General features: G+C 37.8%; 1 protein-coding gene across 1 annotated transcript; it reads right to left on the reverse strand.

The window, feature by feature from the left end:
- Positions 1–1,946: 1,946 nt before the first annotated feature.
- On the reverse strand, positions 1,947–14,753 carry LOC104886905 (protein MAEA homolog). Its single transcript, XM_010671441.4, has 7 exons — positions 14,379–14,753; positions 10,871–11,065; positions 8,210–8,332; positions 6,001–6,186; positions 4,962–5,095; positions 2,352–2,538; positions 1,947–2,227 (listed from the first exon to the last, which is right to left on the reverse strand). Exons 1-7 carry the CDS (start codon positions 14,700–14,702, stop codon positions 2,126–2,128), a joined length of 1,251 nt encoding a protein of 416 aa, XP_010669743.2. The 5' UTR covers positions 14,703–14,753; the 3' UTR covers positions 1,947–2,125.
- Positions 14,754–14,959: the final 206 nt, after the last annotated feature.

Genomic DNA, 14,959 nt, shown 5'->3' on the forward strand with positions numbered 1-14,959 from the left:
AGAAAATCACGTTAAAAATCACGCAAATCACTCAAATAATCAGGAAACTTTATTAAAACTTAAAATTAATATACAAACTAAAACTAATAACCTAGAACGTCAATACATACAAAAACATTTACAAAAATTTACTTACAAATCACTTTTCCAAGAACCATTCACAATTAATGGTGGGTCATGATAAAAATAGAGGTGTATTTGTAGTAAATCAGAATTTAGAAATTAGACAAGGAAAAAAATTATTTACTTTTTTATAGTGTTTCCTATATGTAATGAAACTTTTACATATATTTGGACGTATTTTTTTCTATTATATAATAGCGATATATTATCAAGGTAAAAAGGTTTATATAAAATATCATTCAAGAATTAAAGTACAACATATCTCTATTATATAAGGGAAAGGGGGAGCTATGGTGTCCCCGAATGAAGAGACTATCTTACCCCCTTCCCATTCTAAATTACAAATTCACTTATAAATCAAAGGGGGCTTCAAACAAAAATATCAAAAATATAATTATAATAATCACTCACAAGTCAACTAAAATCATAAAATTGCATAATTTAGTTATGCAAATCACTAAAATGAGGAAACTTTACAAAACTTAAAAATTCACTTACAAACTACAACCTATGAAAAAATTGACTTGAAATCAAAGTGTCTACTTTCTTTACAATTTATGAAGTGTACTTAATTCAAAAATCAACTAAAAAATTATAATATTAGAAATCATAAATAAATTCAAAAAAATTCTATTTTATTCATAGAATTTAACTTTGAAAAGTAAAAAAAAAAAACAAAAAGAATGGTGAGAGACTTAAGTGACAGAAACTAAACCAATCAAATTTTGCAACTAAAACAATATACTTCGTATGTCTAATGTTTAAATTTTGACTCTTATGCCGAAGAAAATTGAGTTTCTGTTCAAAAAAAATTCAAGCACGCATCGCGTGCAAAAAATTCTAGTATTGCAATAAGCAAACAAGGACAGCAAGTAAAAGCATTAGTTAAGAAGATTAGAAGATAGACAAAAACAAGTAAGAAAATCGTAACCTGGGCTGAGAACGAACGCACGAATAGAAATATGAGAGAGCAAAATTAGCCAAGGAAGAATGGAGAATAGAGTAGTACTTGTATGTTAGATCGATGATTCCCGAATAAATATTACTTGGTATAAGATCGTTACTTTAAGAAGTTGTTTTGATAAGTAGCGATTTTGAGTGAATTAACAATAAGGTGGAAAAGAGGATGAAAACCATCAATTGTGGGGTTTTGAGCAAGTAATCAAAGATGATCCTATCAACGTTTGGAAGATCAAGTCGGAGATTTTGGAAACATTTTCCATCGAGATTGAGGGTGGTTGTCAGCGTCTCTCTTCGTTTAGAATAATAAAGAACTGTTTTATTTCAAGAACAATGATTTATAATTTAGGGTAAAATATGAATAATAGAGGAGGAGAGAGAACATAGGGTGAGGAATCAGAGGAGAGAGAAGAGTTTGAAATTTTTATAATTAATGTCATGTCACCTTTTTCTTTTTAATTAATGTCACGTCACATTTTTCTTTTATTTTTGGGGTTGATAAGGATACAAACCAAAGTTCAGTACCTTAAGTTAACAGACATCCATTTTGAGTACTCTAACTGGAACTTTTGAAAGTTCAATACCCTAACTGAAACTTTTGTGAAAGTTCAGTACCCTCAAGTATCCATTTTGATTTATAATTTTGGGTACTCCTCAAGATTAAACACACACATCTCACTAGATATGCACGTCCTTCCGCATGTTGTAAAATGCTCTCAAGAATGACTCGCCCATAGATAAGGTACAACACCTACAACTACTTCCATAACGATTGAACTCATGATAACCTTTAGAGCAGCTGCAAAGCTCCATTTTGTGGTCATAAAATCTATTGCTAACAAACAACAATCACAAACTTAGTAAAAAAGAATTTACAGTATTATAGCAAAGATATAACAAATTGTTCAAATGGCCCTTTTGTTATGTACATGTGGGTAAGCTGCCAATCCTCCAATGGATAAACAGCAACGGAAAGATTTCAGCTATTCTTCTTGAGAGTCTACAAGGATTGTCTTTTTACATAATTGATCAAGGTATGATTCTATGAAATATACGCCTTAGCCAGATCAGAATAATTGCAGACCACACCTGTCCTTGGACAAGTTATTTTACCATTGTTCCTACGCGCCATTTCCTCGAGAGCCTGTCACAGCACAAGAGAAAACAATAAATATTGAAGAACCATGAGTCCTGAAAAAAGGCGGGGTTAATAGAGAAATACGCTGGCTTTGGCAATATATATTGCACATATTGGACACTACACAAACCTTAGTGCTGTAGACGTAGCCATTCGGTAAGACCATTGGTGGATTTTCTGTATCCATCAATTCTTTTGTTATGTAGCAAACAAGCTTTGAGTATTGCTGCTTCGAGAATGGTAATGATGATGCAAGTTTACGGAAACTCTCTTGAGACAATGGGTCATCTTTTGGGCAGTCATCTTCATAACAGAATCTAACAGCGGTCAAGGCACAGCAAATGCACTATATATATATATATATGTATAAGAAGAAGCTAATTATTATTAGAAACATTAAGCATTAAATAAACATTACTAACATCAATCAAGTTATTATGAATCTGTTCAACCACGCACATATATATAATGTTTATGCTTAAACTTTAATTGGATCGCAATGATAGAGCAAAAGGTAAGAAGAGGGGGAGGGAAGAGCGAAGTTGCATTTTCCTTCCAAATCTTTCCAACATCGGGAGGATTTGGTCTAAGAGGGGAGTAGAAATAAATCCTTCCAAATCCCCTCTCTTCCGTTGCCCCATGTTGTATCCAGAGTCCAAACAAGGGAAAATGTCCCTCCCTTTCCCTCCAAAATCTCCTACCCAAACAAACTAATAATGTTCTAGCCTTGAAAAACAGGACTCATCAAGATGCAGTCCTCTGCATGCAAGTGAATTTATTGTTCTAGCCTTGAAAAGAACGTGATACTGTGACAGAGTGTAACCAGTCTTCATACACTTCCAAGTTCCAACCAACATTAGCATGAACAGTATACAACATGAAGCACGTGTCTTCCGGTAAAGGTGTATTTATCACTGGGATGCTTTGCAAAATCACCACTTCCCTGCAAGTTCAAGTATCAAGCTCACTTTCCTTTTCAGTAATCCACAATGAATCTCCTACAGTAGAACGATTCTCTTTAACGAAGATACCCTTCAGAAGTCCCTTCATGTCAAGAGGTTCAAAATTAAAAATTTACAAGAAGATAAAAGTAACAGTTAAACGAATTTGAAACAGTAGCACATACACTTTGTTTGAATATCAATAGAGGAAAAGCAAGGGAGGTATAGAGGAGGAAGGGAGAAGAAAGACAGGCAGGGGGAAGATGGAGCTCCATTTCTCTCCACATCTCTCCAACTTGGAGATAAATCCTTCCCTCTCCCTTCCCTTACCTTTCCCCAATCCCTTATCCAAACAAAGGAACTTGTTCCCCTCCCTTTCCCTTCCTTTCCTTTCTCTCCAATTCCTCCTATCCAAACAAAGTCCTGGAGAAGAGTTCATTCACTATTTTCGCCAGCTTACTAAGATATGTTACAATGCAGCACTCAAGAATACAAGTCCAGGAAAAGAAAGTTAAGTACAATTTGGAGGCGTTTGGTTAGGCGGTTACAGGAAAGGGAATTAGTTAATTCCATTCCCTTAAAACTTGTTTGGATTGGAGGTTTTGTTTCCCCTCTTTTCCCCTCCATTACCCCAAATCCCTCTATTTTTGATTCCCCATTACCCCTCCACTTAGAAATGGGGGAATGGAAAACTCTTGACCATCACCTTTGACCACCCAACCCTATCAACAACCAACTCCACCACCCCACCTCTGTCAACCCAACCCTACCCCACCCCACCTCTGTCAACCCAACCCTACCCCACCCACCTCCACCACCGCACTCACCTAAACCATTGCCACAACAACCACCAAACCACCTCCAACACCCATAAAACCACCAGCACCAAAGCCCAAACTCGCCCAGACCCATCTACCCCCTAAACCAGACCACCCAAATTCGCCCAGAGGCCACCCCAAGTGCTCGGAAACCACCTAGGCCCTCCCCAAAAACCACCCAAAACCCCCGAAACCAACCCCATCCCACCAGAAACCCACCCCAGCCAATCAACGACCCACCCCAGACCCACGGAAAATAACCCCCAACCACACAATAGATTTTCGTTGCCAGAGAGAGAGAGGGAGGCGACACAGAGAGTAGCCGGGGAGAAAAGGAATGAGTGCCGGAGAAGATGAAGTCACCGGAGAAGAGAGTTGGCTGCCAAAAGAAGAAGAGAAGGGAGGGGTTTTTTTTAACCCTTTCCCTTGTTTTTACTACCAAATATGTGTTTTAATTGGGGGGTTTTTGATTCCTTTCCCCTCCTAAACCATACTTGATTCCTTTCCCTTTCCCCTCTTAACCAAAGCCCCCCTTAAATTCCAGCTAAGTTCGGAAGTATAACTTCAGTACGCTTTATAAACAAGCAAAGTTCAGCATACATAAGTGAAGTCATTAATACTATCTTGATTAAGTCCTCATTATGCAAGAATCTTATGATGATTCATGTTAGACGACCCAAGATCATTTTTGCGATAAGGCTTTGCTGTTGTTGTCGTGCAAAGATATATTTCTCGAACAACAATAATACACTTCAATAATCATAAATGGTGATTCATGAAGTTATTCTGTTGTTGCGTAAACTTTTCACAACATTGAGCATAATCAATTGAAGGGTTCAATACTATAGCAACATCAATGTTGTGTTCCGAGGAGAGCATAGTCTAAGATAAATTCAATAATGGCCATGAAAAATAAAACTTGCATATTTGCACCAGCAGAAACAAAAATAAATGAAAAAAATAACCAAGCATGAAGGATACGGAGTTTTCAAAGCAGATAAACCAGCCTGCATATAGATATTTAACAATGGTTCAAGGGTCATGCCATACAACTTATAGAATTCCTGCTTGAATTGGTCGACTAGGTGGTCCCATTGTTTGGGTTCAAAAAGAACCTGCCAAGAGAAAAGGGAGGTAGAAATAAGGTGATTACACAGAGATGATACTCAAATTTTCGAACTTCGGGAATGAAATGTCTAAGCATAATGACAAGGCCTGGGTCACCAGTCATATTCTAGCATAAAAATATCATATAATTTATAATCCTAATAAAAGGAAAGAAAAATATTTGTTTATAAACAAAATCTCTACAGCGCCTTAGCAAAAGGGAGGAAAGGAGGAGGGATCATAAAATATAAACCCCCAAAAGAGCTGCATCGAGCTTTCTTGAAGGAAATGATTTTTTTTTGGTAAGATCTACAAGTAAACTTCAGAGGATTCAGAAATTCACATACAATATAATTACAAGCAGATGCATCCATCAATTCCTTAATTGCATTTGACATTTTCAACCTACGTATGATCAAGCAAGAATTTCTATTTTACTATGACGTAGGAATGACCAGTAAGTCTTTTTTAGTTTTTCAAAACAAAGAAAAAAAACATCCTACAGTAAATCCTGTGATGGAACACCTCCAGGTAAAGTACTGTAGTGTCTAGAACTGGAGGAAGGGGTGAAAACTGAAAAGCCTAAAGAAATATAACAAAAATATGCTTGATTTCGGAGCAAAGGACAGGAAGCTGCAGAAAGTGTGACTTCATATGCTTGGATGGAGCCAAATTGGGTCAAACTTTCATCAACGCTTTGCGCACAGTACAGGAGCTTTAAGTGGCAGTTTAAAAACTTAAAAACATATTGTGACTAATTTTTATGACCAATTTTATGTTTGTGAATCTAAGATCATCTTACATGCACTGTGATTCTTCTGTGCAGAATACATTTCGAAATCAAACAAGTTATAGAAAGAACTAAATGATAAGAGTGATGTGGGCAAAAGAAGTCCTGGATCATAAAACTGACCTTGTACGTAGCACACTCTGTACTGCTCTTAAAAGCAAGTGTTGCAATCACTCTCTGCAACTCTTTCATGTGAGTAGCTCCCCAAGGTGCTAAATACTTTCGAGCATAAGCAATTGCACGTATATTGTTATCAGCTCTAACCAATTCAACGAACTCTTGAAGTCTTAGCTGAAACTCAAATTTGCTCTGCCACCAAAAAGAGGGTGTGGTAAGCTTCTTTCTTTGGAGGGGAGGGGGTAAGTGATTAGCATTATAAAAAAAGTGATGCAGATTGCAAGACATTAACTAATTTTAAAACTGTTCAGAACAAATTTAGAGAATGTCTAATTATGATTATAGTGTCTATTTGCTTAGACATCATATATGAGAACTTCTTTGTCAGAACTCAGAAGTACACTACTGGGATATAACTACTAACCAACAGAAAGTTTCTTACCGATTACTTGAGTGACTGTCTCATTTATTATGGAATCACTAATCCACTAAGGGGTATTTCATTCAATGAAAAGGGAAAAGAAGTAAGAAAGGGAGACAAGTAGGAAAATAATCAAGAAAGAGATTCCAATAATATTGTTTAGTCAAGGAAAAAAAAGAAAACCCTCTCATTTCCACCTTCAGCAGCTTCACGCTTTCACCTACTCCATAAATCTACCCTCTCACCCCTATGCATCCTGACTAAATTCACGGTCTCAGTTTTTTGCTGGAGATCTATGATCAGAATTTGCCGCAAATGGCCAGAGATTCCACACTAGTATTGGGTGCATCTCTCTCAAATTACAGATCTAAATTATCCTCTCTCTCTCCCCTCTCAATTATGTATCACAAAAGGCAAACCATTGTGTGGTTTCCAACAGTTGTTCGATGAGTAGTGGTCATGGGGGCATGAGTTGTTTTGTTTGGACTAGCTGAATTTTGACTTTCCGAATAGGTGCAGCTGAAGGTGGTGATATAATTTTTTCCTTTCTGGGCTAGGTGTAGCTGATGGTGGTGCAAAGGGTGGAATCTGCAAATAGCAGTTTAGCAGTTGTGGGATGTTGGTAGGATGCAGTAACAGCGGTGATTGGTATGCAAGTAGTGGCCAGTTAGGTTTGTGGTGGGGATGATAGATATGGGGGCAGCAGCGAAGGTATGTGAGTGTCAGTTTAGTTATTGATGCCTCCAAAGGTGAGGTTGAGTTATGATGGTGGACTGGTGGTTATGGTGGCCAAGGGTATAATAGGGTTTTGGGGGAGTTAAAATACCTTGGGGAAGGCGGGGGGGGGGGGGAGGAGATGGGAATTAGTCTTAGAGGGATTTAGGGTAACTCTATTCACCCAAAGTGCAGAAATGGAAACAAAAAAAAAAAGAGTGAACAAACACTAATTAAGAGAGATAATTCCTTTCCCTTTCTTAAAGACCCCAAATCATAGTGTTGTTATTAGTGTTTTACAACGTTCCTTCATATGCATTAAAGCTTAACAAAGAAAACACTTAAACTAAAAGAATGACTCAGATTTGGTTTAGGGGTGTAATAAGCTTTCACTGTAGACTCTAGCACTTGGAATTCCTAAGCCAATCACAAAATCAGTAGCTGCTGGGTCATTCAAACAGAGCCACCTTCCTTGTTTTTCGCATAACAAGTATACTTAACTGGGGATAGATGATCAGGTAGTCCCCCCCCCCCACCCCCAACCCCCAACCCCCAAACAAAAATTGAAATAGAGAACGGTAAGAAAAAAAAAAAAACTTTGATAGCTGATAGGTCAGCCAGAATTTTGCAACAGTGCAACACAAGGAATGGTCAAAAACACATTACTATACCTGTTAGCCCCTGGTTCGAAAAGGCTACTTATTAATAGTGCAGTCCCACAGTCCACTTCTCAGACCTGGTAGACATGGCACTTACACCTTTATATCTTGAATTTTCCAAATAAACTATCATGAATAGAGTATAGACACAATGTACTTACATACACCCCGTAACAAAAAATGTACATACATGCACACACAAAGAATATAGAAACTGTATTACAGATTACAGAGGCCTTTATTAGCGATCCTACGAGCTGCTTCTGTTAAGTTCACCCTTCAACAAGCAGCCAAATCAAGAGGAACTGGCATTTCACGGCTAAACTAGAATAAAGTAGCACGAAATTTTACAATGACATTTCTCCGGAAACTATACTTTAAAAAATTTTAACACTTAAAATTATGCTACAGTAGTATATACCTTCGATTTCTTCAGCCTGGACTTGTTATCAGCACACCAGGCTAATGCAGGAGTTACCTCCTTATTTTGAAGAGCTTCGATCACCCTTCTAGCTTCGTAAAATACATCAATATCCACAAGATCCTGACATGAAAAAAAATCATATTTACAACCAAAACATCAAATTAGTAAAGCAACTATGCACTAAATTTCTTCTCCAACTCAAGAGAGCACAAATATTGATACTGGTGGCAGAACCAGATTGTTAATTCCTAATCGAAAGGGTAGCAGATAGATATACTACACACTAGCACTGAAAATTTCCCTTTTTTAGTGTTACCTATCATACTACAGAAATTCAAAAGTCTTAACACATATACGGGAGATCGTGTAAATTCAAAGGGAAAAGACAATTCTAGATCCACAGCTGCCTTAACAATAGTATTACAACTACCTCAGTTTAAAAGTTCTTTTGTTATATATAGGCCAAGACCTGTCTTCATCAAAGTATTTCATTTTTGCATTCCAAGAAAATAACATTGCAGTTAAATTTCCTCAAGGCAAAAAAAATACAACAAATATTCAGCAGACATTTCAGTTGGCAAATTTATTCATATAATTTAAGGAGATTAAAAAACTTTGTTCATTTTCTAATAGGAAAAACAAGAAACATCAAAATCTCAACAAATAAAAAAAGAAAAAGCCCAAGGAAACAATATGGGAACCATGTGGGTCACTTCAAGACACACAAAGGTGGAAAAAAACACAAATCACAAGAGGCTCGGATGCACAAGGTGAAAAGCAGAGGTATTTCATCAGGACACTAAACCCATGGTGCAAGATCATGACTAATTTATCTTCTTAAAGCTTTGAATAAATCTCAGACATCATAGGAAGGTACTAATTCAACCCACAAAACTAACAGTGACTGAAAATATTCAACAAATCAGTAACCCCCCCCCCCCCCCCAAAACAGTAGGAAAAAGAAAAGATAGATAAACAAAAACTATGGACGTTTCGCCATTTTGAGTCCCAACTTTGGGGTATGTTTTATTAAAACGGTCTTAGGTGACTAGTTACCTATCCAAATTTTTTTTGTTTAGCCGGTTTTCTCTCTCCTTCCTCCTCCCTCCCCTGCTACCCCTCAGCCTCCCCCTCCACTGCCACCGGTCTTCCTCCCCTACTCAGCCCATCCCTGTGCACTAATTAATCACTCGTAAACTGAATCGTCTCAATTTCGAAACAAACTCTAATTTTGAGGACCCCACTTAAAAATTGATCAAAAAGGCTCGTAAAATCCTTAGTATTATATACCCAGAAGTTAAGTTATCGTTCTTTCTTGAATTATGTTGTTTTACTTCTCTACAATCATAATCTCGCTGCATTGGGTTCACTCAATTTCTAGAAGATTACAGTTGATTCTTATTCTAGGTGAGTGTTCACTTTTGAATGTTTATTTTGTTCAATCTTTCTTTTTAACAAAACTTGATTTTTCAAATTGTAAAATCTGACCATTGAAATGGGTTTTGTTGGGGCTTTGTCAATTTGGTGCGCGGAAGAGAGAGAATTATGGATAAGGAAAAAGTGGAAATGATGATGGTGATCCAACCTTCAGCGATCAAGTGTTCTCAACTATAAAATCTAACCGGATTTTGAGCACACCTAGTGCTAAGAGTAGGAATTCCAAGCAAAAACATAATCAACTAGAATGTTTGGTCTTTATTGATTTACATATAATTCGGAGGGACGAGAAGAAGTTGATGATGTTGGACATAGCAGAAGAGATATGGTTGAAGTTGCTGTCTTGATGTGAACCTTTTGACAGTGAGGAGGACGGGTGGCAGGGAAGAGGGAAGAGGGAAGAGGATGACGGTGGAAGGGGAGGAAGAATGGTGTCAAGGGAAAGGGAGGGGGAGGCGGGGGGTGGCAGCCTGGCAGGGGAGGGAGGAGGGAGGAGGGAGGGGAGACAAAAGGAGAAAGAAGAAAATGAGAGGTGGAGGAAAAAATAAACGAAAATCCGTTTTACCTATTGTAGCAGATTCTTGACCTGCTGGGACTAATTTTTTAACAAATGATGCATAGTTGGGACTATTTAGAGATAATTTTTAGTTGGCACTGAAAATGGCGGAACATCCATAGTTGTCACTGTTCTTGTCAATTTTTGTTGTTGATGATAGGGTATATGACACACTATACATCATTACAGAAAGAGCCTCTATATTTGCAGCAGTTATATGCAATAGTCAATAATATCTCACTGTAATCCAACAAATAGCAGTCAGGCACAAGGTGTTAAAGAGCTGCTAACAGTAAGTATAACAGCCATCTGATCTCAAATGAACAATGTTAGATGTAAAAGGCTCTGCTTGCGCCAATGAAGTCATATGTGCCAGCTGTAGACAGCCTACAAAGGTTAAGACATCAACTTATAAGTCTCTTACTCTCTTATTTTAAGGCAAAATTTAGTATGGCAACCTCTCCGAATAAGTCAATAACTTACTGGGAAACCATAGATTTTCTCTTTATTTAGGGCCAACTTGTTACTTTTCTGGGTAACCTTTTTAATGTCTCACTATAAATTATATAAGACGGTCGGACCTATGACTTGCTCATTGAAAAGTTACAGTAATCAATATATAGAACACTAACAAATCCAAGAAGCAGTAATACAAAGCAAGATACCTGTATATTGCTAGTTTCAGCCAACTTTGCTGCACTCTCATAATATGACATACGAAGCATATAGTCTACAAGAATCCGCTTCAAACGCATGTTGTTCCATTCAGACATATCATCTGTACCTGCAGATTCCAAATGATCTAATCGAGCTCGACATCGTTGAACTTGCAGATTCTCTGCTCGGCTTCCTTCCTCTATCTAATTTATCAAGACGTTATAATCAAAAAAAAAGTTCCACCAAGAAAGAAAAGGAAAAAACTGATTTCCGAAAATTCTCCTCTAACAATTGAAAAAAGAACAAAAAAAAATATACATCCTGTGTTCCTTGTTTTCCATTTACGCACTTATAGAGGAAGAGATATAGAAGGGAAGGAGGGAGAGGGGAAGAGCACCCAACACCAAGTAATCAATATTCTGAAAGAGAACTTATAAACAATAAGAAACATGCAGGTCCCCAGGTTAGATAGATAACGCCACACTGACAAGTAATATGCTTAACAGAGCAGGATTTTTCCCCTGAAGAGAAGGGCTTTTGATAGCACATGACTGTATATACCGCACAGGCGCACATATATATAACCTCACCATAAAAAGAAATTAAGTGATTAGGATTATGAGTTCAAACAAGTTGAACCCAACCAGTCCACACACAACAGATTATAAAACAATATTTGTTAACACAAAAATTGTTACTTCACTAAGGCAAGTTCAAGTCAAGACGAAGTCAAGTTCCCGTTCTCCCTCGTAGGGGGGAGGGGGGAATTTTCAGTATGAGGAAAAGGTAGAGACGTTATAAGGAAAAGAAATCAGATCACTAGGACATGGTAAATTCAATGTTCAAGTTTCCATACTCCCCTAGGAGGCGGCTGGGTAGTGGATGGTGGTGGTGGTGGGGCGGACTTTTCAGTATGAGGAGAGGGTAGAGACGTTCTAAGGAAAAGAAATCAGATCATTACAACATAATAAATTCAACGTAAGCAAGCCCAGCCACATGAGAGATTTATGAGACTTGGTGACAGCCCTCCTAGTTCCATGAACTAATACATAAGAAATTAATGTCCATAATTCTCCAAACATGATATGAGACTCTATTCAGACCTATTGAACTCCAAACAAGGCTGACCACAATCCTGCTCTCTGGATAGGATTAGCATTCCCAATATTCCAAGAACAGGAGAGATTTACTGGCTTGCTCTAAAACCACTATATTTTCTCTTATTCACTATGTACGTGTTTGGCCAAGCTTCAAATAGGAGCTCCTCATATCAACTTCTCAGGGAGCTGATATCTCATTCACTGAATTATTGCAACAGCCCAAAATATCCCTACATAATTCAAGAAATTCCCAGCTTGGGAATACTTAAACTCAGCCCCCATCGTCTTCCTCAGCTCTCCAATAACTCCTATATCAATGGTCACCGTCTCACCGACACCCTATAAATCAATTCCAAGATCTTTGAGCTTGGCTGGTCGCAGTGAGTATAGCCGGTTTCTTCAGCTTACTTTCTAGTGGAGACTGGAGAGTATAGATGTGAGGAGGATCGTGTAAGAGGGGATGGAGAAAAGTAAAGATTGAAGACAGAAACGGAGGATCTTTTTCTGATTAAAATCTTAATTTATCCAGCCTTGTTTTTTCTATAAACTTCATGGTGATGGACCTAATTATGCTTGCAACCAACTCCGGTAACTGTACACATGTACACATTTTCTCTGATTCTCAATTTTTTTTGCTGTTCAAATAAAGGAAAAAAAGAAACGGGGTTGGGGCTTGTCTTATATATGTTTGGAGTTGAGCTAAACTCCTGCTTTCAAATTATCCCACTAAGAGATTCGACTACCCTAAGTTTAAATTTCAGCTCACACCCTTCCACAGCCAGCTTACCATTCCCCAAGATCCACTACAACGTCCCCCATCCTGTCATCATTCTCACCACTATCATCACACCTGAATCACCAGAACAACACTAATACTAGACCAGGTTAATGGGATAGAGTAGCCCAAGGGCATAAAAGTTAGGTCAAGATTAAAAGGTTTTTAATTAACACAGCGAAAATTGTAGGCCTAATATTGTAAAAGAGAAAAGATATGATAAAATTCGTGTATTATTAAGTTTTGTGCTCATATATCTCTCTCCTATTGCTATTTCATTACTCCTCCATCGGGCCTCCCAGATGGATCGGCTATTGACCTGCAACCCACATGGCTTAGTCCACTCTAGCCACTAAAGAAGGTGACCTAACCTGCTATTGACACGGATTGACCAGCATAACAAGGTGTAACTACTGCTTACACCCACCATTTCCCAGACTACCACTATTGACTTTCCCCAATGTGTTCCCAACCACAGCAACACTGCCCTCAAGGCCTCAACACATCTCCAGTATGACTTCTCATTAGATGAAATTTAATAAGGTTTTTAGAAAATAAATGGCTTTAAAGGAGACTTGAAAAGACATGTCAACGTTCTAAGCAAAGAAGCAGGCTAGTCTTTGATGGGGAAAAAAAATCAATCTAATAATAAATGGTTACCACAATTCACATTCTCATCAATCCACGTTTCTACATGTGGTACAAGATAATCACATTGATGAACTTTACCAAGAAAATTCTATTAGAAATGGGCGCATGAGGTAATTCTATTTCCATCTTTATATTAGCATTAAAAAGTGGTTTCTAAGTGTCAATGTAAACTAATGAAGAAACTCAATAAACTCTTATTAGATTCATTACCACTTTCGAAGCAAATTCTAAGCTTCACCTTAGACATTTCATGGGAAAATTACACATCTATTAATACAGCTACTAATTTCAATTCCAACTTACTATTCTCACTAATATATCAACTTGCAACTTCAAGTTAGTTAGACCACCTCAAAAACCACATCACTACTTGTCACTTATCAAGGATCCAAACAAGTGCAATTGTTCTCTTTGTTGCTATAGTTGTCATTCTTTTTCAGTCATCTACATCAAAATAGACAACACATGCTGCAAAAATGTAGTCCACAACAACAAGTCAAGGACACGAAACAGTCATCACCATGAAATTACAGCTATCTTTGCTTCCACGACGCATTTATTCTTTTTCAGCACAATCATACCTACAGTTATTTACATCAAAATAAATGAAGAAAACACAGCCATACACATGCTGCTGAAATTTTATCTACAACAACATATCTTTACTTCCACGAAGCAAATTATTTCTTTAGGCACAAAATGCATTACAAGCTCAAATATGAAGAAAGCAATAATGTCGAAATTCACAACAATTACACCAACAAGAAGCCAATTCTTGAACCAACTCTTGTTCCTTTTTCTTGGTTTCTATATGATCACAATCCATCAAACAAAAAAAAACTCCAATTCCTCAAATTCGACAACTCGTCCTACTTAATATCAAGAAATATACTAGTAAAACACACGCAATCAACCAAGCAATCTGTCAATCCACATTCCACAAACACAATAATCTTACAAAAATCAAAATCAATATTATTAGCGCGATACCTTTCTCTTGAGGCCTTGCAAGCGAGAAACTAGAGAAGAGAGATGCGAAACGACGTCGTTGCGATCAAAATCAGGAGAAGCAGATTGAACGGCGGTCATAACGGCAGAAACCTCTTTCTCAACTGAGCGATGATTAGCACGGATAGTTTTCTTGAAGTGTTCGAAAGGAACGCGTAGAAACTGGTGTTCGAGCTTGAGTGAATCGGACAACTTGCTCACGTTCGACGCCGCTGCCGCCGCCATAGCCGCCACTGCTTCGGCGGGTGTGGCGCCAGTGGATCCTTCGACGGAGGAGTTTCCGTTGGGGAGAGGGTCAATTTCCATTGAAGAGGAGAGAGAAGATGGTTGGGGTTGTTTGGTGGTGGGGGGGGGGGGGGGGGGCAGATCGGAAGATTCAGGATGGTGAATTGGTGATGAATGATGATAGTATGGAAGGATGAGGAGTTCGAATCTGTCAAGGGTAATTTAGTTCAATATATGAAATGAAAAGGGAATGAAAATGAATAATAGGAAAATGATAATGAAAACGGTTATATTTATTGAGTGTTTGGTTTAAGACTTTGTTTGGTAAGAAGATGAAA

The sequence above is a fragment of the Beta vulgaris genome, chromosome 2 (assembly GCF_026745355.1).
Source record: "Beta vulgaris subsp. vulgaris cultivar EL10 chromosome 2, EL10.2, whole genome shotgun sequence".
Classification (NCBI taxonomy): domain Eukaryota; kingdom Viridiplantae; phylum Streptophyta; class Magnoliopsida; order Caryophyllales; family Amaranthaceae; genus Beta; species Beta vulgaris.

Coding starts and splice junctions, on each gene's coding strand:
- LOC104886905 (XM_010671441.4), bottom strand. CDS start 14,702: ATGGAAATTGACCCTCTCCCCAACGGAAACTCCTCCGTCGAAGGATCC. Junction 8,333..10,870: donor CTGAAACTAGCAATATACAG/GTATCTTGCTTT, acceptor TTTTCATGTCAG/GATCTTGTGGATATTGATGT. Junction 5,096..6,000: donor CAGAGTGTGCTACGTACAAG/GTCAGTTTTATG, acceptor TTCTCTTGGCAG/GTTCTTTTTGAACCCAAACA.